The sequence below is a fragment of the Plectropomus leopardus genome, chromosome 16 (genome assembly GCF_008729295.1).
Source record: "Plectropomus leopardus isolate mb chromosome 16, YSFRI_Pleo_2.0, whole genome shotgun sequence".
Lineage (NCBI taxonomy): Eukaryota > Metazoa > Chordata > Actinopteri > Perciformes > Serranidae > Plectropomus > Plectropomus leopardus.
Genome location: NC_056478.1, coordinates 11010269 through 11033743, shown reverse-complemented (window position 1 = coordinate 11033743; position 23475 = coordinate 11010269). Strand labels below are relative to the sequence as shown.

Sequence of the window (23475 nt, the reverse complement as noted above, 5' to 3'; positions counted from 1 at the left end):
GCAGGGGCTGCCAGACCGTTTTATTTTCTATTTATACGTGCAGGGTGAGCACTCAGGTGGCTTGACGATTGCAAAATACAGCGTGAACGCATAAAATATTTGGTTTGGCTTCACATCACAGATGATTTCATTGTACAGTAGGAGTTGGAATTAAAACAACATTTCTAAAATTGCACAGTGTATCCAGCTTAACTTCCTGTTGCTTTCAGAACACCTGCATTCACCTGTCCCCTTCACCTCACACAGTGTCTTTGCCTCGCATATCTCTCTCTGTGCCTCACAAATAAATGACACACATAATACCTTCTTACACTCTTGCATAAGACTTATACTGCCACAATAACTAAGTGTATAAAAGTTGATAACACTTCTAAATATTTAATTTAAGCACCAATCCAACACAGTGAATAGAGAGGTACTGTCCATAATAATAATAGCTACATTTCTATAGAATTACCTTTTGTTTTTTGTGTCGTTACCTAACAATTGTCCATAGTGTGTTGGGACTTTTCTTATATTTAGTGCCACAGACAAACATGGAAAAGCTCCTTTAAGCTAAACACACAAATGTAAAAAAAAAAACAAACACAAAAAACCCTCTTTCCTTTGAAAAAAAAAATCTATCAGCTAGATTTTCCCTCACTACTCCCAAAGGTCTCTCTCTGGAGGAGAAACAACACATGCAGGAAGTGAGGTGGGATGTTCGGAAAGCATTTAGCGGATCAATACGCCAGGCAAGAGAGGGGAAGGCAGACAGACAGAGAGGGAGAGGAGGGTGAGGGAGAGAGACACCCAGAGCCCAGGGGAGAGGGAAGTCTTGGGGGAACAGCCTGTGCTTTTCAAGAGTAATGTTACACTTCTCAGTCAGTCTTGATAGGAACATCCAACTCAGTAGCTTTTTGAACGCGGCGAGAGGTTCGGCGGTGCGAGGAGAGGTGAGTAAGGTTTGTGGGTGATGTCACCAGTGTCTCCGACTGTAATATCTGATCACCGACCCCTCGTCTAGCTCCCACAGACACTGTTAGACTGTATTGGATTCACTGGCACGAGACAACCGACGATATTTAAAAAAATAATAATTGGAAGAAAACTGAATATATATATACATACATATAATAGATTAAAGGTTATAACCGCTAATAATTAGATAGATAAATAAATGGGAGACTAAAACAGTGGGATAAGATAAAATAAAAAAGGAGAATAAATAAATAAATACTTAGTTAGTTAGTTAAAAGCCTGATTGAAAAGATGGGTCTTGAGCCTCTTTTTAAAAACCTCAACAATTGTCCATAGTGTGTTGGGACTTTTCTTATATTTAGTGCCACAGACAAACATGGAAAAGCTCCTTTAAGCTAAACACACAAATGTAAAAAAAAAAACAAACACAAAAAACCCTCTTTCCTTTGAAAAAAAAAATCTATCAGCTAGATTTTCCCTCACTACTCCCAAAGGTCTCTCTCTGGAGGAGAAACAACACATGCAGGAAGTGAGGTGGGATGTTCGGAAAGCATTTAGCGGATCAATACGCCAGGCAAGAGAGGGGAAGGCAGACAGACAGAGAGGGAGAGGAGGGTGAGGGAGAGAGACACCCAGAGCCCAGGGGAGAGGGAAGTCTTGGGGGAACAGCCTGTGCTTTTCAAGAGTAATGTTACACTTCTCAGTCAGTCTTGATAGGAACATCCAACTCAGTAGCTTTTTGAACGCGGCGAGAGAGGTTCGGCGGTGCGAGGAGAGAGGTGAGTAAGGTTTGTGGGTGATGTCACCAGTGTCTCCGACTGTAATATCTGATCACCGACCCCTCGTCTAGCTCCCACAGACACTGTTAGACTGTATTGGATTCACTGGCACGAGACAACCGACGATATTTAAAAAAATAATAATTGGAAGAAAACTGAATATATATATACATACATATATATATATATATATATATATATATATACTCCTAAGATAAAGATGGAATGGATGTAGATTAGCTTGGATGTAGCTTTTATCATGTGTTTTGTTTTAGGCTTTTTCATATAACTGCCTTCTCTGCTTTACTGTTTTATTGTATTACATTATATATAACCTTTTACGCAGCTTTTACTTTTTCAATCATGTAAACTTGTGTTGAGGCAGATCCAACCCCATCTGCTTTGACTGGAAAGCCCTTTGGTTAAACCCCTGTTGTTTAAAAATGCGGCATATATACATGTAAAAGTGACTTGACTGTTGAAAATCTCACCAGGGCTGCAGCAAACAGTTATTCTAATTATTGAATGATTCATCTTTAAGTGTCCTGAAATAGTAAAAAAGGCCGCCCAATTTTTCAGGGTTGCCAAGGTGAACTGTGTTTGTTTAAATTTTATGACATGACAAAGAGAAAAGCAACTACACTTTAACTTTGAGAAGCTAGAACGAGCATTTTTTATACATTTTAAATTATATCTATATATCTATCTATATCTATATAAGTGGTATTAAAGTCAGAAATCGTCATATGTTAACCTATTAAATCAGAGTGTGTCCTCTAAGTAGCCTCATGATACATGGGTCAAACACTGAATGCAAAAAGAAGGATTATTTGCTGCACTGCATCTACTTTTCATAATGTATGATTTGATGCGTAGCATTTGTAGAATGGTTTTGTTGTTTGGTTAAATATTTTTTTATTTTATTTAAGACAAATAGAATTTTTTTCAATAATAAAGTCAAATCAAACAAAAATGACCAGGTAATTAAATCAGCACTCACCTTCTTTCAACATGCCCACTTTAAGACATTTCATGAAGCGACAGGCCTGGCACGACTTGCGTCTCCTTTTGGTGATCTCACATTCATTGGTGGCTGGACAGCTGTACTCAATATTCCCTGCAGAAGGTTAGAAAACATGGTTTTATTAATTCTGTGAGCACAAAATGTAACATTTAATTTAAAATTTAATTTAAAATATTCTTAATTTGTACAAGTTTAACAATACTGTGTGCCGTTTTACCTTAATGTTGTTTGTCTTAACCATTTTACATACTGTATCTACATATTGTATTTTAAAAATTAGGATGCCTTTTAACATCAGGCCACCGATGAAAATTAGCTTCCCAGCTAACTTGGATGCATTTACATTTGTTCAAATGTGGATTAATGACAATTTCCCTTTTTAAATTAATAAATTAAAAAAGCCTGCACATCAGCAAATCAGAAACGGTAAACAACAGGCACACAAAGATGGTAAAACACACACACGCGCACACACGCATACACACATGCACACACACATACACACACACGCACACACCTGTCCCAAGGTGACCCCGTGTGACACTCCTGAAGGAGAGGAGGGTTTAGTGGCATTTTGATGGGACATGTAAAAAGCACCTCTCCGCCCCGGAGTCCCACCCCCATTTTGATTCACGGATAAATTAGCTTCATTAATGCAGAGCGTCCTCTCAGCAACGCTCACCACGACCCCGTGCAGCCCATCCTTCTTCACCTAAAGGATGATGGGAAAGCTGCCCTCCCTCAACAACACAAGGGCTAGGAGATGGACGCGCAGCAGCCGAGTGCTCTACATAATGCTCTCCGGTAAAGACCGAGAGCTGCAGTTAAGATTCGCCAATCTAAGGCTGCCATATCATGTAGCAAAGCTCGATGTATTATTCAAGTCCGTCTCGACGGTTGTTGGCTCACTATGGAAATATTTCCTATGCAATTTAATCACTCTGAGTCCAAAAAAAGCCAGAAAATGCAGACATATTGAATCTACTGCTGTCTGTTTTTACCACCAGTTTCCGGTTAACAATTTTTTTTTTCGGGGTTTATTACGCAGTCACATCAAAAGTTGACATGTCCCAAAGAATCCAATGACAAATCCTCATTCCCAGGTATCCAAATCCCTTGATTGAGTGTTTAAACAATTCCCCGTAAGTCCAGAGATGTATTAATGGTACCTAAAAACAGCAAACCAGGTGTTATCTGTTACAGTTCTGCCAGAGCGGCCCCTCACAACACACACACACACACACACACACACACACACACACACACACACACACACACACACAATCCCCTGTTGGTCAAGGAGAAGGTGCCAACATTTGTCAGGATCCCTGGCATCGATGGTGCCAGCAGGGTCACATGCACAGTGAGGGGCCCGGGGCACCACGCCAGCATGTTGGCAGAGGCTGCTGCTGGTTTCAGGGTGGGTGAAGTCTTTTAAACTGAGCTGCGTTAGCAGAGGGAACACAGAGTGGAGTGCAGAGCTCATGTGTAGAGACACATGCTGTGCACCACGTCTACACTACAGACTTTGCTTCATTTGCTGACCTTTCAGCGTCATCACAGGTTCATATAGACAACCGTTGTTAAATAGACTCAGTTATTTTGCTGTCATAATATCAACATGACGTCATGACTAAAAAGATGCCAACATTTAGAATAGACTGAAATGCAGCTGGTAGTATTAAATGTCAATCATAAGTAAACCACAACATTTAAAATGGGCTCAGAGTAACGAATAGACCCAAATTTAAAATATCAAAGCTAAAAACAAATAACTCTTATCACAAACTTATTGTATGCAGCATGTACTACTGTATATCTTTCATATTTTACTGTTTGTGCAGTTAAAATACTACAGTTGAATCAGTTAGTCCCAATTTAAGACTACGACAGGATTTGAATATGCGCTGTGTTTACATTAAAGTGAGAAATGAAGTATGCAAAAGTATGCATAATAACAGAGCACTTTTCTTAAGATCCTGTCGATGAACACTAATTTCCCACAATACACACAAGTAGTTCACACAAGAGATGTTGGAAGACAAAAGATGTATATGATTTCCTTAAAAAATGTTATTAGCGGTGGTATTTTATGATCATAGTTTGACTGATGGCACATTTTGGAAACCTGTATAAGTTTTTCTTTTATATTACAAAAAAATATGCACTTATGTCACAGTATACTGTAAAAACAGTACTATGACAATCTGCAGTACATAGTGTATATGAGAAGTATGTAGTATAAAATTTGGGCACACCTAATGTATTATTTTCTACAAGCAGAGAGTGATGCAATACATGTGCTGACAGGCAGTAAATCTGTCTTTCAGATGCCAATGTCAATTAACTTCACAAAAGCAAATGTTTTCTATTTATTGATTCTTTTTTTTTTTTTGTTTTTAATACTTAGCAGTGCACATCAGTGTTACTGCTGTGTCCTCCTGTCACACTGCGGTACACTTTATCTAATGTCCATTTGCTTGAATTCTGAGTATGAAATTAGTAGTAGTACATACTGCATGTACACTACTTTCTTCTAACAGTCCCAAAGTGCAATGCATCACATTTTAGTGTTGTTGTCCATCTGTTAATCGCACTGAAAAGTGCTGATGATCCCTAAGTGCCCCAAAATCTCAATTCACCACTCACAAAGAAACTACAGAGTGCCTATTACCAGGGTTCCTACATCTTTTCCATAGCCTAGTTCAAGCACTTTTCAAGCTTTTTTAGGGAGCATTTTCAAGCGTTTCAGGGACCTTACAGCAGTGGTACATTACATATTTCTGAAATAGAGCTCTTTATTGTAAATGTTGGTAGTTTCTTGTTTGAGCTGTTCATTTGGGATTTTCTTTTTTATTCATTTTCTTGTCTTTGTCCACATGTTAGACAGGAAGATGGTTTCAAAGTAACAATGTGTTGTAATTCCATGTGAGATGGGCCAAAAAAAGCCATTACCTTTAAATGAAAATCAATTAATGGATGCATATACAGTGCTGTAAATACTAATGATTTCCCCTCTTCATCACATTAAATTAGATATTTTTGTTTGATAAATGATCAAAATAATGATTTGTGCCATTAATGTACTTTTCGTTTTTACGCCAATGCTCATTGAAACTGCAACCTATTGGCATGTTATTGTCTGTTCGCCTACCAACGCTCCTTAAGAGGAAACACCAAAAAACACTGACAGGTCACACATGCACAGAGTGGCGAGCGTGGCGCGAGCGGAGTCATCTTCATCTTGTGTGAAAGGCAAAAGAGAATTCCTACTTGTTTTACTTCTAAAACAGGAAATACTCAGTCAGATAGTGAATTATTATAAATGTAATGCCATTGCAATTATAAGCAGTTTCAAGCACTTCAAAAATTGAAAACGCATGTTTTCAAGGATTTCATACGAATCCTGTACTAGAGTAAACCTTGATAACGATTTCTCCTTTTATTTTTCTTTTATTCATAAACATAATAAAAAAAAACACAACTAAAAAAAGAATACAGAAGATTTTTCATCGTGTTAGAGAAGGTCACATTGATTTAATATTTTTCAGATTATTAAAGGAAACATTTTATTCCTGAACGGATCAAAAATAACCTGTGTGTGTGTGTTCATGATTATGTGTGTATGTGAAGGGTGCATTAGGGGTCCACAATAGTCTTAAATTGCCTACCTCTAAAAGCTCACTGTCGGCATACCCTCTTAGTTAATCAGGTCTTGTGTCCACCTTTATTTCTCAAAGGACATTTCAGCCACTCTAATATCCTTCCTTAACCTCTCTTATTTTCCCTCTAAATTTTGATATATTATTATGCCATGCTATTATCCACGCACTCATCTCCACTCAGGATGGACCTCTCCTTGTCCTCCTCCTTTACCGGGGCCGGGACCCCCCTTCCTGATTACCATTCCATTAAAGCGGCTTCTCCTTTCAGTGAATGACCATGTCCCCTGTCCCTTGTCCCTCTGCCTTTTATTTGGAGGACTCCTCGGCGTCTCTCTCCTCTCTCCCCGTCCTCTGTTATTGCCCTGATAACACGTGCCTGAGCTTCTAATTGGCCCCCCCATCTCCTCCCTCATGGGTGTGGGCTGGAGGGGCCCGGGGGCACAGAACAGATCCACACCTCCCACCCTCCTTTCTCGACTTTCTCCCAATGAAATGCCTGGTTCTTAATTACAGTCACCCAACACTGATTGTTATTGACTGAAACTCCCGCGGCTCAGGACGAATGACGGACAGATTAGGTTCATTATGGGGCTGTCCTCCACGAAGGAGAGCGAGAAGAAGAAGAAGAGAGAGGGGGGGATCTTTGCAAGGCAACACAAAGTCACGCATGAGCGCTATTTACAGTCCGTCACTGTGTTGCTGGTCAGATTTAGACACATGGAGACTGTAAATGATCACATGGAGTGAAAATGACAAAGTTAGGCAGAGAGGAAGTCTCTGCTTTTTATTTAACCCTCTGAAACCTTTCAGATTCCTTTCACAATATTTATACCTTTTAACCCGGAGGAAAGTGATGTGATTTCATTAAAAAAACGTGGGGAAAAAACTTGGCAAGAAATGATTCACAAACTGCAAGAAATTAGTAGATTTAGAAAATAATTTCTAAAAAACAGAAAAAAATGTCTAGGGAAAAACTACTTATGATAATAATTATATATTTAAAATTATGTTATGAAATTACTGTATTTTTAAAGCACTTGTTATTATTACTTTATTTTCTTTCTCTAAAAAAAATCATAATTTTCTTGTACGTTTAACTAATTTCTAGCTAATTTTTGGAGTCATTTCGTCTTTTTTCGTCAAACTTTAATTTCAACTAATTCTATAGCTAAACAGTTCACAAATGTTATATGTTTCTGAAGAAAACATTTTAGGCAAAAAGCAGGAAATGCAGTAACAGAATCTTAAGTCATATTTGATCAGCGCTGCCTAGTTTGACCAAAGTTCACAAGCAGTGATCGACATGATTGAGTTAGAGACTCCTCGACTCTGGTTATTTTTGTTCATATGCAAACACCATTAAAAGCACTAAGAGGAGGATTTTTTTCCAACAGATTATCTGTTTCATGTATTGCTGTGTGGATGTGGTGACAATTTCAGCAAATATGCCAAAAAGTCTTTTTTATAAAAGTTATCAACTACAGCTTAAGAAAATGTTATTGTATGCAGTCCGTTTCATAAATGCCCATCTAGCAGCATTGTTTGAAGACTAACTGTTGTTGTCTCCACTTTTCTTTGTGATTGCTTATTCTGTACGTCAGTAAAGGCGGTCACACATCATCTTGTTGTCACTGAGATTGATTTTGTGTTTTTTGCAAAACCACAAATCAGTGAGTTTATCAAGAGTATCTGTGCAGAGGGAAAAAGAGATGAGTGGTTGCTCTGTACAATCAGACGTAGATCAAAAAAGTTTGTTGGGCACTATGAGAAGTTTGTCATGAAGATGCAAGTATGATTGATATTTTGTTACTTGATATTTCTTCTTCATTTAGGAGTATCTGGGTAACCTTCCAGTGTATTACTGTTTGAGTAGTCTAATAGGATACATGTCGACTGAGTCAATATTTTATACTTGTGCTGTATATCAGCAGAAATAGGAAGATTAGAAACACCTGTAACCAGCTACATTTTTTTAAATCAGCTATATTTCTCAACTTTTGCTGCCTATGATGCACTATAAATAAAATTAAAAAGGGAATGCAAAAGATTTTTGTGTTACTTCAGTGATTCAGAAGAGTCTAGACAGATCAAATTTACCCAGACCTCACTAACCTGCTGTCCAGCTCAATGTCTACAGACAAACAAATCCTGCAGATAAAATACAAAATTCTGCATTTCACTTTGCAGCACATTATCTCTGTCCAAGTGATTATTCTGGAGCGGCTCCCACACATGGCAGAGTCGATGCCAGACGTACGATTCACATGCAGACGCATCAAAAAAAAAAATCACAACCCAGAGCAGATTTACAGTCTGGGCCTAATGCCTGCTGTGGACTCTCGTAATCACTATCTCGTATTAGTCCCATATGAGCAGACGGTTGGATACCAGCACTGAGGAGCACGTGGAGCACATAACAATCAGGTCAATATGTTTTCCTGGCAATCACAACTGTCGTGGTAAAGCTAATAAAAAGTATTTAGAATCATCACGAAAAGGTGTGATAGTACAGCTCGGTTAAAGGATGAACACTTTCTTTGCAGAATATTCAACCACCTGGGAAATTACAGAAAATTTGATTATTCTCAGGTTTAACTGGGAGCGACTCAGGTGAGCCAGTGAAAGCAGTAAGAAGAAGTGGGAAATACCTTGTATCGTCCTTTTGAAAAAGGCTTTGCAGGCCTCACAGGAGGCCACCCCGTAGTGGTAGCCCGAGGCAATGTCACCACACACCAGGCACAGCCTCTTGGGAATGGCATTGAGCATGTACTCGCACTTGATCGGCGAGTCGTCCGCCACGACTCCGGAGCACTCTTCATAGCGGCGTAGGCAGGCAGCGCCTCCTCCGAGCATGCCTGGGTTGAACATTGGCGGGGAGTCCAGGGCGTGCGAGTGTCTGCTGCTGCCGTTCACGTAGCCGCCGCTGGCGTCAGAGTTGCCGCTGGGACTGTGGTGACTGCCGGTGTCTACTAGTGAGGAGGATGGACTGGAAGGCTCGGTTTTGACGTATGAACCACAGCTGGAGGATAGGTGTCTGTCCTCAGAGGGCATTCTGGTTAGCAACCTGGAGAAACACACACAAGGCGAGAACTGTGGTCAGTTTTGGGGGCTGAATTTGCAAAAAATATTGTGCAAAGTGGGGAACAACTGAGCAAGTTCAGGAATTGAGAATTATTTTTTGTAAGGACTCTGCAAGCCCAAGAAGTTTCCTAAATTTCTTAACTCGTCATGGATCTTTCAATTAGCCCTTTTTTTTACTTGAGCTTGATGTTTTTCAAAAACATAGGAAGGAGACAAGCAACTTAACAAGAAATGGCCCAAAAATTAGCAAAAAAAAATAGTAAAACGTTACATTAAATGGAAAATTACCTGAAAATATGCACAAAAAAGAGAAAGAAATAAAAAATAAAGTAAATAAAATAAACAAAAAAAAAGCTAGAAAATTACCTGTGCTGAAAATGTATGCACAATCTTTTTTGTCACATACTTTTAAGTATATAATTAAGAGAACCATAAATATAGTTTTTCCGTCATTTGTTGATCATATCTAATAATCCCTGGGATATTTCTTACCAAGTTGCTCATTATGTTTTTTTCTGTATTTCTCAAAGAAATAAAACACATTTTCTCGGGTTTAAGTGTTTTAAATGGTAGTGAACGGCGTCTGAACGCAGTACAAGAAAACTGATGTGGATCGAGATGTAAAGGGTTAAAGTAAAAAAACTGGAGGGACTAGAATTTCAGACATCAGCCATATTGAAATGGCCCATGTTTTCTGCACATGCAAATAAGGACTGATTTTCTACAGACACAAAGAACCTCACATTAAAGTAAATGCACATCAGAAAACCCCGGTATCAGTGAAATTATCACCACTAACAAGTCTGACAAGATGCACTGAGCGTTGCTTTCTTCCATCATCTCCTGATCATTCTGCGAGAGATTCATCAGCTGTGATGGAGCGCGCCGCTCCGTCCCGGTTTGATAGATTATGTTACAGACACAACCATTTATGTGTTGGAATGCCAAGTGATATACTACAGCAGCTTATTTCTCTCAGGCAAAATGGTAACTAACGACCATGTCAACAGATGCCCCATACATCTTGCAAACAATGCCCACAATTGGTCGGCTGCCAGGAGTAAATGAATGAATGAAACTTCAGAAGGCTGTTAATGGACGGAGAGAGGTGTTACACTCAGCATATGGAGGATCATGGGTAATACATGACCCAATCAATAGTCCCGGTTAGTTTGCCAAAGGACGGTGCCGGGTTACGGTGGATTTAAGAGAGAGGTTAGAGAGGCTGAGGAAGAGGCGTTGACCCGGGATTAAATTACTTGATCCCAAATTTCATCATAAAATTTGGGAAAAGACAGAATTAATGGAAACAGTGCTTATGTACACAAGACAGATGACAAACTAATGGGCAAAAAGCAACTGTTTTGGTTGCAAGATAATTATTAAATATGATCAGATGTGATCAAAAACAGACGGGTCCTGGAGGACTTCTTGCAGTGCTGCTTAAAAGCAGATTTTATTTGTAAAGCTAAAAGATAAACATCAGGATTTTTCAACCTGGACCATATTAGCCCATTTTTGTGCCTACATGACTAATGGAAATGACAACTTTAAAAACTGGCCCAGTTTTGAATGAAACCACTGCAGCATTTAAACAAGCTGCAATGTAACAACTTGGCGCAATGTCAGTCATCAATTAACGTCAACTAAATATATGTTAAATATTCAGCCATGACAGTGAAAATCTTTTCGAAAACGTTCGGCTACCTTTTCTCTCTACCAAACCTCATTAATTCTACCATAGTTGTTTTTCCTGCATTTAGTCAACTCTCAGATTTCAATGCGAGATTTCTCCTTGAGCAAACAGACAGGTTAAAGAAAAAACTTTTAATTTTTATGTCCGCAATGTTGTCAGCCTGTCACTAGCAAAAACAAGCACTTTTTAGTGGATAAAAATTGACAGTGCCGCAGAGATTACATTGCAGCCTGTTACACCACTGTCGCCTGCAATGGTCTTTATCAATGCTGGACCATGTTTTTTCCACTCTTTCTACTCAAATTAATACATTTGTGGGTTTTTAAACGCCAAAAATCTGTTTAAAATAGACTGTAGATTCTCTTCCCATTGCCAGTAGACCAGAATCATATACACAGCTCTGTAGCAGATGAGTATGACTTTCTGTTTTTTTTCTGGTGTCAAGTTCGATATCATGGACGGGACAAAAAAAAACATTGTGTAGTGTATGTTGTATTTCCATCACTGCCAGTTGGAGCTGATAGGAGCTCGAAACAATAAATACTGTGACTACAGCATAGTCCAGTCACTGCCCAGTGGGAAAGGGGCTTTAGACACAAAAACATGGGAAAATAAGAAAAATAGTTTCCCTTTGAAGAGGACACATTTCTTTATTTGGCGTATTACATTTTGTGTAAGAAGTTATGACTGGCTGGGCATTAATCACAGCAACTGCTAATACTGCTTTTGTTGGCCAATATTTTTTTAAGGCAGTATAGCCTCTGTGCTGCATGCTGTTTAACTTGCAGTAGCTTCAATAACATCCTCTCAAACAAAGCATGAAATGAGGCCTGGATCGGTGTTAGAACCGCTGACTCTGTCCGTCAGAGTTGGTGCTGATCTTACACAACTTGAGCCCTACGTGCTTGTGAGCTGTGAACGTGGGGTGAGAACAGTGGAAAACCATGTTAAGAATGTCTGAAACTAACAGGAAGCTGCTGCCGACCAGATTCCCCTGAACTTGTTGCCTTTTGGCTGCCCCCTGTTTTTTCAATTTTGGCGTTGTGGTTTGTATTTTCTCTCTGCTGCCTCTTTGCATAAGTGTTTAAATAAAGCCATGAAGTCATCAGGCCCCGACAACATGAAACCTCTCTTTTAACTGCTAACGGGTAGCCGGTGGAGGGAGGAGGAGGAGATAGCCTCTACCCCTGGGCCCAGATCAGATCTATTGATCCTCTGCTTCCTTCCTGTTCCAGATGAGGCATGAAAAAATAAACCCTCCTCTTACGGGTCCCAGACATTCCTTATGCATTTTTAATCAGTCAGGACTGTTAACATAGTGCGAGATGGAGCGATACATTATGTTAGTCTTCATTCTGACTCTATCGCGGTTTATAAAAGATTCACATGGCTCATGTTAAATCTTGTTAGCGATCAGCATGCACCTATAGTCAATCAGAAGGTATATTTTCTCCCATCTGAGGGAATTGCAGAGAGCGGCGTGGTAACAGTTAATACATCATCGCAGCCAGATAGGGGGATTCCCTATGGAATAGTACATTGTGGCATATGTAAAAAGTAGTTCATTCCCCACTTAGCACACAGTAACGCTGGGGAGATGTTTTTTGTTAGGTTTAATGGAAATTTCTAATGGGTCCTTTCAAATCTGTCGAAATGAAATAATGGCACGAACCACCAATTCGTGCCGACAGAAATAGCTTCATAGTTTCATAATTTGGTTTCTTCCTCTTATTATAAAGACAGTTTTCTCAGGCTGACTCTCCTGAAACCCGCCCCGCTCCCCTGGCAACACACACACTCAAACACGCATTGCACCTAATATCTAATGGGGTGGTGTTTGCTCTGCCGCGCAGAAAAATGGTACAAACCGAGCAGACAAGCAAGACTCATCAGACAGACGTGAAGGTCACCTGCCTTCTCTGCTCGGCTGTTGTTAGAGGCCCAGACGGTCCCGCAATGGACGCCTCAGAGCAGCAGCAGGCACAGGTTTCAGTGTGTCCACCACGCTGGAAGAACGAGGGCAGTGCCGTGTAAAAAAACAAAAACAAAAAAAAGAGCTGTCCATAATGTTTAATATGATCGAGACGCTGCCTGACTGGCTGAACACGCTCAGATCAGTGACCACTGTGTTTTATTTTCATTTTATTTTGGAGCCAAAGTGTGATGGGTGTGAAAACGTCCCAACAGAGCGGCTTAAAATCTCAAATGTTTGTGTGTGTGTGTGTGTGTGTGTGTTTGTGTGTGTGTGTTTTGGCATGCTTCCTCCTGCTGGCAGTGTTGCAGATCCCCTGCTTCCCTACATAAATCCTGAATCCATCCACCTCTTCCCTAAACCATGAAATACGTTTTCAAGCTTCCACATTTCTGCGCTATAAATTTTTACCAGCAGTCACAAAAATAAAATAAAAAATATATTTTAAAAATGCATATTCAAAGCAATTCTCCACAATGACCTCATGCTATTCTTGGCTCTACGAGTGAAGGGTTAAACTCTCCATATTTTACTATGCATTTTCCCACTGAGGGGAAATATTATTGTTAAGCTTGGGGTTAAGCTTGTAGCAAGGAACACAGCGTAAATCATGGTGCTGAACACACAGCCGAACATGGAAGCCGCAGAAGGACAGAGGCAAGGAGCCATGCATGAAATTAGTTCATTAATCTTTCTATGATAGGCTGTCCTTGTTTGGGGCAAACTCTATCAGCTTTAAACTGAGTGCCCCCTTCCTGCCTGACACATAGATTACACTGTTAGTCCGCAGCCGGGGTGTCTGGGAAATGAATGGTCATGCGAGCGGGAAAATGGGGTAGCGTGTGTTGCCCAAGTGTTAAGTAGTAACAACAACATGTGCGTGACATAGTGTTGGCACAAATGAAGGTCATCAAAAAAAAAAAAGTGTGCAAATTTAAATGCATTTATGCGCTGCTGTAGGTCGGGTTTTAGAGAGAAGACATTAGTCTAAATACATTTTTTCAAAGCATATTTTAAGGTTATTTGTTACAATGGAAACAGACATGTTTATTAAAATGTGCAGCCTGTGCATGTCTTCATCATCTTTAACTGTCCGCTCAAGCCTTGCAGCTTCAGTTAACACAACTAAATCACAGCCTCTCAGCCATAAAATATATATTACATATAAAAATCTAGTTACTACCTATCAAGTCTGGATTGTTGTGTCCATATACCACCTTAATGTCTGCTAATCAACGTCTGCTGGATTAGATGATGCAGTTGCTGCCTTTGCCTTTAAACTGTGGAAGAGTTTACCTCAATCAGTATGCATTTAAACAAAAACACTAGACAAACACTTATTTACCTGGCTGTTTTGGACTGAGGTCATTTCTCTTTTCTTAAATGTTATTCCAGGTCTGCCCTCATTTGGTTTGTTGTTTTTCTGATTTAACTTTGTCAGCTCTGAGCTGGTTGTCACAGCTATTTTATTTTTATTTTTATATAGCTTTTATTGTGTATCTGTTTTTTATGTAACGCACTTTAGGATTTTTTTTATACGTAAAAGGTGCTATGCAAATTACTTTACTTACCAATTTAGATTTTATTGTAATTTTTTGTACCTTTACATCTTGCCTCTTGGTGGTAGGTTGTGCCTGCTTTACATGTATATATATAATAGGTATATGTATGGTATTTATGTGTATTTATGTATGATATAAGCCTTTCTCTTACGAGAAATTGGAGAAATTAATAAATGAGTGAATGAATGAATTATCTTTGTCATTATACTCAAGTAGGCTACAATGATAGTAGTTTAAAATAGAATACAATAAAATAAAAGCAGTAAGAAAGCATTTAATTTTATTAATTTTATTTTGATTAAATTTACATGTTCAAGTGTGTGTGCATTTAGTGTTTCACCTCGCTTCAAGACAGGGAAAATAAAGTTTAGGGCTGGAGCTGATGATTATTTTCATTATTGATTAATCTGCTGATTATTTTGAAAAACAAACAAAAAAAAAAACTGAAAGAATCATCACAAGTTCATAGAGACCTAACGGACGCCTGTCTTGTTCTGTCTAATGCACAGTCCAAAACTCAAAGATAAGTAATCTATTATTATAGTAGAATAAAAAAAACCCATCATATATTCAAAACCGAGATGCTGGAACCAGTAAATGTTTGCCATCATTGCTTTAAAAAAATAATTCAATGATCAACTGATTTACAAAAAAGCCGCCACCTAATTTTGTAACTGTTTTATCTCTAAAGATTCAAAGCTGAAGTTTGTATTTTGTGCTCTAATTGTGAAGGACTAAGTCAATTTTTCGGCAGTAATCAATTTAAGCATGCTTACTTTGCTGCCAGATCAGGTTCGAAAGCTTAAGAAGCATGGGCGTATATTTCAGGAGGGACGCGTCCCCTTCTATATTCACAACATGTGAATTTGTCGCCCACCAATAAAAACATGAAAATAGCAGAATACTTTAATTTTGACGAAAATGAAGAAATTTCCACCCAGCATTGATGCAGAAAAGGCACAAATTGGTGCATAAAAATTTAACAAATCCAAGTGTTTGATGCTCACGATTCCCTAATCCCCAACCCCTCGTTTTTACATGTGCCGCCCCCCCACAATAATAAAATGAAACTTATGCCCTTAGAAGAAGGTCAGGGGATATGGTTGAAAGCTCTGGGAAGAAGTAAGTTGACTTTAGAATATTTACGATAGGTTTATGTCAGAGTTGAATGAATAAATCTCCACAATCTTTGTCATTTTGCTGTACGGTTAAAATATTACTTTAAAGTTGTCACTTCTGACCAAGTTCAAGTACTCCATTTGTACTGCATGGCAGATTTACTTTGTTTCTGTGCCTCTGTCTCTCTAGCATGCACTCATGCACTCACGCGCACACACACACACACACACACACACACACACACACCCACACACACACACACACACACACACACACACAGAACTTCCAGCATATGGCCTCTTCAATGTCACTGCCACGAGGAGAGATTGCATAGATTTCCCACATGGATGATGTCTCCTTACCTGGAGTATCAACCCCCATCTACATACGCGTCCACCACCTCCAGGAAATTGCTCTCCCTGCAAAGTCAAACACACCCCTAACTGCCTTTTAAAAAGAGACAGAAGAAGGAGGTTATGGGGGAGAGAAGAATAAACGAGTGGAGACTTAAGCCGTCATTGGGAATCAGAGGGGGACTCATGAGGGACAGTTACGATATTGATTTCATAAATAAACAGAGATGGCCATCGATCCTAATGTTATTTTGCATTTCAATTACTGCCCAGAAACATAACCTTCAAACGTCTGCTCCTCCACAGTAATAACATCCACTGATAATCACAAGCGAGTCTTGTCCGGCGCAAATTGGCTTTTCTCTCTCTCTCTCCCTCTCTCTCCCTCTCTCGTTTTTTTTCCAAATGTGTAAATGACACAACTTTGCATTTGCCTAATGGTATTAGGGCATGGGCTGAATTTCAAGTGAGACTCAAGCTGATACAGTAAGCGCTCCGGTCAATTGACACAATGCAAATTAACGTGGTGAAGAGGAATTAAGTTCACAATGTGAGACCTCGTGAAGCTACGATGAGGCCCATTAAATTAAACATGCTGGCTGACCCACACTCGATGATTAGACGCACCGCTTCTTCTTCTTCTGTGTTAATTTCATTTGATCAATAAAACAAACTAAGAAGTCCTCTCTGCTGCTCACATTCGGCCTGTGAAAGCCACATACACGTTTTGATTGAATAGCGGCTGCAGAAAAGAAAAAAAAAAGAAAAAAAAAGGCGTCCATCTACATCCTGATGAATTCAGAGTCCTTGACGGGCTGCCTAAAGGATATATCTATATCAAGAGAGGGTCATGACATGTAATGAAGTTATTTCTCCTCTCATGCCGTCACACAGAGCTGGACCGTCCGCATGCAGCAGCCATTAATAAACACGTCAGGCTGAACACTTTTGAGTTATTTTTCTTGAACTTCTTTACGAAAACTTAAAGCTGGCGTTAAAAAGAAAAGTTGGACGTAAAGAGCATTTTTTTCCCCAAAACTGTGAACACACAACTACTGTCTCACCAACTGCTCCATCCTTTCATCGACTTTCCGTTGACTCGATTTTTGTTATTTTTTGTATTTTGTGTGGATGTACTTCTGTGTCTTTATTTTTGGACGTATCTTAGTGTATTACTAGTAGATGTATTTGTAATATTTGTGCATAGATTTGCTGATATTTCTTTTGTGTACATACTTACGGATGCATTTTCTTTCCTTTTTAGCATTTTAATTTTTAACAGACGCCTCCTGTGGAAGGGAGTTGCAAATCAGTGTTATGCTACAAACACTAAGCACAGCGCATCTGGTTCTTGTGCATAACTGAACAACTGTAATGTGACGGTGTACTGTAAAAAATAAACTTTTTGTTTAAACTTAAAAAAGTTAGTCTCAAGACTTCCTTTTTAAATTGACTGAATTTGAGAAGACAAATTGAATCACTGCAAAATTATCTCAACTTGTCTGCTCAAATTTAGTAAATTTTTTAAGGCAGTCCAGACACTATACCATCAGCCAACTATCATACTTAAAGATGTTTTTTTATTTACTTATTTCATTATTTAGTTTTCATAATTTTGGTACCAGTGACTGTGTCACTTTAAAGACAGTGAATTTCTGTTTCCATGCAGAGCAGAAAGGTGTGCTGGAAGCAGCCAAAACTGTCCACTCACTGCAGTGATGAAGCAGAGTGTAAAACACTGGGCCAACATCAGCAGTAATGTTACCAAGACTTAAAATTCAATTTACTGTTTCTGACGTGCACTTAAAGGCTTTTAAGGCACACAAAGATGCAGCGATAAGCCCCAAATATATCAGTGAACATATTAAATCTGTTCCACAACACTACGTGGCAGAAATTTCAATGTGGTCTGTCTGTGTCAGATATTTTTTTAGGGGGGGGAGTTTTATAAGATGGCAGATGCAGGTTAAAAGCCTTAACCTCGGCCCAACACATTACAACATAGCACACTATAACACTCCATGATCCACTCCCTTTGAAACCTGAGCAAATAAGCAACTTATCAAAATTGAAGCAAAATGTTACAAGAAAATTACCCTAACATTATTTTAACAAAAGAAACGTAAAACAAAAAACAAAACAAACAAGAAAATTACCAAATTGCTGAAAATAGAAAAAAAGTATATATTTTTTGAATTCTTATTATTCAAAATATACATATTATCATAATAATTTTAAACATGTTTTTTGTTTTCTTTTTTAGTTTTTTCTAAACTAATTTCATTTCATTTAAGGTAATTTATTTGTCACCTTTTACCAATTTCTTGCAATTTGTGGGAGATTTTCTTTCCAAGTTGCTTTGCATTGCCTTTTCCCACATGTTTTCAAAAGAAATCAAACCAATTTGTTCAGATCTCAAAGGGTTAAATAGGCATCTGAATATGATGTAGATCCAGGTCTTAAAGGGTTTAACCCCCCCATTCCACATAATAAAAAATATTTTATTTCAATATTACAATTACTAAAGGAGTGAGTCTGATTAGGATATTCACCCACACATATAAGGGTAATATTGACAGAAAACCTATTGCTAGGATTTAATAATCTTTCCATAATGCACATTAAAATACGGTGGAAGAAAAAAAGGCAACTACAAGTTAACCGAAGATGACTGGTTAAACATATATAGGACACATTCCACCACCTCATGTGGCTCTTTATAACTTAAAAAATAAATAAAAATAATCACAGAGCAAAAACTGGTCAGTGTTGATATGTGCTAATATGTCTTATGGTCATTTTCAAATTTTTTGCATGTGTCTTAAAAATGTCCTCTTATTGGGCAGACGTGGTTACCCGGTGACAAAAATATTTTCTTTTGATTCAATGTTTAATATGTGAATAATTAGTCAAGAAAAACAAATATTTTTTTTTTTTTTTACATATATATTAATACCAACTTTCTTTATGATCTGGAATTATGAAGCCAAGTTAACACTTTTGACAAGACTGTGGTGCTTTTATCTATTTATTTTTCTGAATATTTATGATGCCAACTAATGTAAACGTTACATTTTAAACACATTATGACCATAACTCCTGTAATAAATGCAGAAAGCATGATGAGATCTGTTTCTCTTAACAGACACGGTCAGGTGTTTCCATGATATGGCACCGCTAAAATTAGATCCCAGGTCAGTGTGTGATTCTTTGCTCTCATCTGTATGTGCACGGACATATGTGTGTATGTGTCGATGATGTGTGTGTGTTTGTGTGTGAGTGTGTGTGTATGCATACATTTGAGCTTACGTGTTCCTGTTGGTTTGCTTGTGAAGGGCACGTGTAGGAAAAGCAGGCGGAACAAGAAAGAAATAAGCCAAAGTGAACATAAACAGCATTTAAACTGAAAGTGTTAATGATGCAGTTGTGAAAACGGCCGCGGCTAATTACAGACATAATAACGGTGAGCATTTTAAATTGGCAATAACTTGGCAAACATTTAAAATGTAAAATAACGTGTCTTTGTTTCATAATGAAGATATAAAATCCTATCACCTCTGTAAAAAGAAGTGTCCACCATGAAAAAACTAAGCAAAAATCAAAAGACATGTTTCTCCACAGAATTTTAAAATCATGTTGTCTGATTGAAAAAGTGAAGGAGTTACTGAGAAGGTTAATTTAACAATTTTAACGGACTCTGGTCCAGTTTGTGTTTATTAATCTACACTGCATCTGCAGGTAATTTAGGTTATGGTTACACACAAATCCGCTTAAAATTTGGTTGAAGAAGCCCCAAGATGGCCCTCATGAAAATATTTTATATAAAAATTAAAATAATAAATTCTAAACACACGTTTTAACATATTATGGTATCTACATGCATGTACAATTTTTTCTCTTTTTTTGTGCACAGAAGAAACACTGTGACATACAACATCTCTGATACACGAGTCACTTTCTGTTATCCTTTAAAAGGATAAAATAAATAAATAAATGTAATTTTTGTTTGCATATATTGATTAAATATCTCTAGTGAGACACTGCTAAGCTAATAAAAGTTTGTTGGTGGGGGGGGGGGGGGCATGTTAGCTTCCTCAGCAGAGTCGTGTCGAGGGTGAGAGTAGTCGTGGGACCTCTCACCTCTAGACAGTACGATCTTCGTCAGACCAAAAGTCCTCAAGGGGATTATTAATAGCCAGACCTTACTAAGCACAGCTTTATGTCACACTGAAAGCACAGATTTCCAAGAACACGTTCAACTACAATTACTTCTAGGTGGAGTGACAGAAGGGTTAACTTTTTGTATCCTCTGTTACGATGCTCTTTTGCAAAAGAGAGTTTTTGAAACTTTAAACCGCAAGTTTCCTACAGTAACAGGCTGTTTTATTTAAAAGCTTTATCACGTTTTTCTATCATAAAATAAACCTAAATCAACATACTGTAGCAAGTTAAACTTGCTCCCTTAGAAAATACAGCATTAATCTCAGGAAGATCTCAAATATAAGTAGTTCAAATATGTAAAGAGGCCACTTTATGGGGTTTTTGGGTGATGCCAGAGTGTCATAAAAAGTACTGTCCCATCAAATGTGACCCAAAGATCCTGCTGATATCAGATGAGGCAATCTGAAAGCAGCGATGATACGCATACATTCACTTATGTACATGTGTGTGCACATGCATGCACAAACCAGCTCCAGACTCGCCAAAACACACATGCTTATTTTTTGTGTGCGAACATATCTGCAGGATTTACATGCAGATACACACAAACACACAGTCCCACTAACACAATAAAACACACACACACACACACACACATACACAAACACAATGTACAACACATAACTAAGACCTGGCCGAGGATCACTATCATCACATTTTTTGTAATTCAGATTCAGCTCTGAAAATGTTTTTAATGTGAAATATATACTAAGTTGAGGCTCACAAATAAATGGATGTGTACAAAATGCAGTTTTACAGATTCTGAAAATTGATGATTGTGCAAAAAAGAAGAGCTCAGAGGTTTTTTCAACTGCAGCGCAATGTGCACAAGAATTACAATACTGAATGCTAAAAACTTATAAGACAACACATAAAACTGATATATATTTAAATTTACATTGAAACATTGAAAAAAGAAATGTAACCCAGATGTGTTACTTTTATATGCGATATCAAAACAATTCTCTTAAACACTTGTGGTTAAACGTTACACTCCTGAAACAATTTCCATCTGTCCACTGAGAAATTACAGCAATTAATTTGATCATAGTAATTCAATTAAATTAAATTGATGTAATTCATGTAATGTATGTTACATTATGAGTGCTACACATTTCACTGCACCGTTGAAACAGTTTGAATTGTCAATCTTACACTATATCTGTTACCTAAGTGCCATTTTGTTAGTACAGCTCTAAAATGCATCATAAAAAGTTCATGTTAAAACATTTTAAATAGCATCACATCACTGCAAAGTGTATAAAAGCTACATATACTTTTAAATAATTGTTACCAATCCCTTTGAAAGGAAGCAGTTACTTTTGAATGCTCAAAAGGCTATATAATTTATCTTGCTTTACAAATACAGGCTGATTTTAACTTTTTAACACCACAGGAGATTGTTTCTTTTTAACTTGTAAAGAGTCTCGTGTGGAGTTGGAAATATTCCTAATCAGGGTCCTGTAAAAAGTGCTAAACAGGTTAAACCTTTCCAATCCAATCTACAGCTTAACATTAAGAGGATCCCAGGAAAGGGTCTCCCCGTCCACTCATATCTGCTCAAGAGGAGAGCGTCTTTCCAGGCATGCAACGAGTGAGGTAATGACGAGGGCTGGTGATCATTAGAGATCTGAGAGTTTCTTTTCGTAAAACAAGCTGCACTTATGAGCTAAATTCACAATGAAAATATGTATATGCAAAGCTGGCAGCACTTTCATTTCCGTTAAATAGAATAAACTGTATTTGCTTTACTTAAAGTGCAACTTCAAATCCCTGTGATTTAATCATAAGCAGCTAAATTAAGTGAAAAATCACACAAAAAGTGATCAAAGCTTTAACTGAACAGAGAGCACGCAGGCAGATACTCTTATCTGTCTCTCAAGAACACACGCACACATACACACAAACACACACACATGCACACACACTGGGCGACAGTACAGTCACAGTTCTCTGTCCCTGGGACGCCGCCGGACAGCGGCTGCTGCCAGAGGATAGCCGTCTGGATATCGTCTGCATTAATCTGCCTCTGGCTCTTCCCTGTGGCTGAGGTTAAACCCTGGATCCTGAGGCAGAGCTAGACAGCTGTAGGGCAACCGTCCGACCTGGACTCCCCGCGGGCTACCACTACCGCAGCCTCGCTGACACTACTGAGCTCTGCTGTCCCGTACAAGGGGAGGTGGAGCTGAGATAAAGCGAGGAACTCCCTAGTTTCGAAATACTTAACTTCCTGCATTAGATTTTTTTTCCACAAATAACTTAAACTGAGATTTTTGATTCTCTCCTTTTTAGCTTAAATTAGTGATGAAAATCAAACAAAGAATAGGACAAAGTGTAAATCGATGCACCTACTGGTTGTGGTAGCAGAGAGGGTCAGGGATGCACAGTTCGGAAACATCCATCAGTCCACGTTAAGCATTCCAGGTGTTGCAATAAAAAAAGCGGATAAACAAACAGCTGGGGTGGGGTGGGGGGGGGAGCTGGAGGAGGAGATCAGTTCCTAAGTCTCCACATATCTTGCTGAAATGTTGGTCAGGTGTCCCTGGGTGTTGTCTCCCCTCCCTCCCCTGTTCAACACACACTCACACAATATTAAAAAAAAAAAAGCCAAAAAAAAAAAAAAAACCTCTTGCCTCGGCCCGACAAACTCCAGTCTGCACAGGTGCTGCACACTCAAGCTCAGGAGTGCGTGTGGAGAGAGGAAGAGGTGATAAAGAGAGGAGAGGAGGAAAAAACCTGAGGTAGAGATGAAGAGAGGAAGTAAGCGTAAAGAAGAAAGATGAGGGGAGTGATGGAGAGAGAAAGAGAGAATAAAAGACAGACACAGATGGATGGAGAGCAGCAGCGGTGAGAGCGCACTCAGGCTGAGTAAGTCAGTGAGGGGATTGAGTCTCCATTGAAGTCATGGGGGCTCTTTAAGAGCAGGAGGGAGTGGCTTGGTGCCTGTGGAGCTGCTGCCATTGGTCACATTCAGGAAGGCTGTCCTGGGAGCAGCCAATGGGGGTGACAGATTACTGAGCTGGGACGAGCTAATGAGGGACCA

At 38.7% G+C, this 23475-nt stretch overlaps 1 protein-coding gene across 1 annotated transcript in view; it reads right to left on the bottom strand.

Annotated features, from left to right (window-relative positions):
- The window catches only part of LOC121955513 (steroid hormone receptor ERR2-like), a 46569-nt gene extending 23700 nt beyond the window's left edge, over nt 1-22869 (bottom strand). Inside the window, exons 1-3 of the mRNA XM_042503509.1 lie at nt 22785-22869; nt 9077-9492; nt 2740-2856 (exon numbers count right to left, since the gene is read on the bottom strand). Coding sequence (XP_042359443.1) covers nt 2740-2856; nt 9077-9492; nt 22785-22834 — 583 coding nt within the window. The 5' untranslated portion in view covers nt 22835-22869. The remainder of the gene's footprint in view (nt 1-2739; nt 2857-9076; nt 9493-22784) is intronic.
- Between the last annotated feature and the right edge of the window lie 606 nt (nt 22870-23475).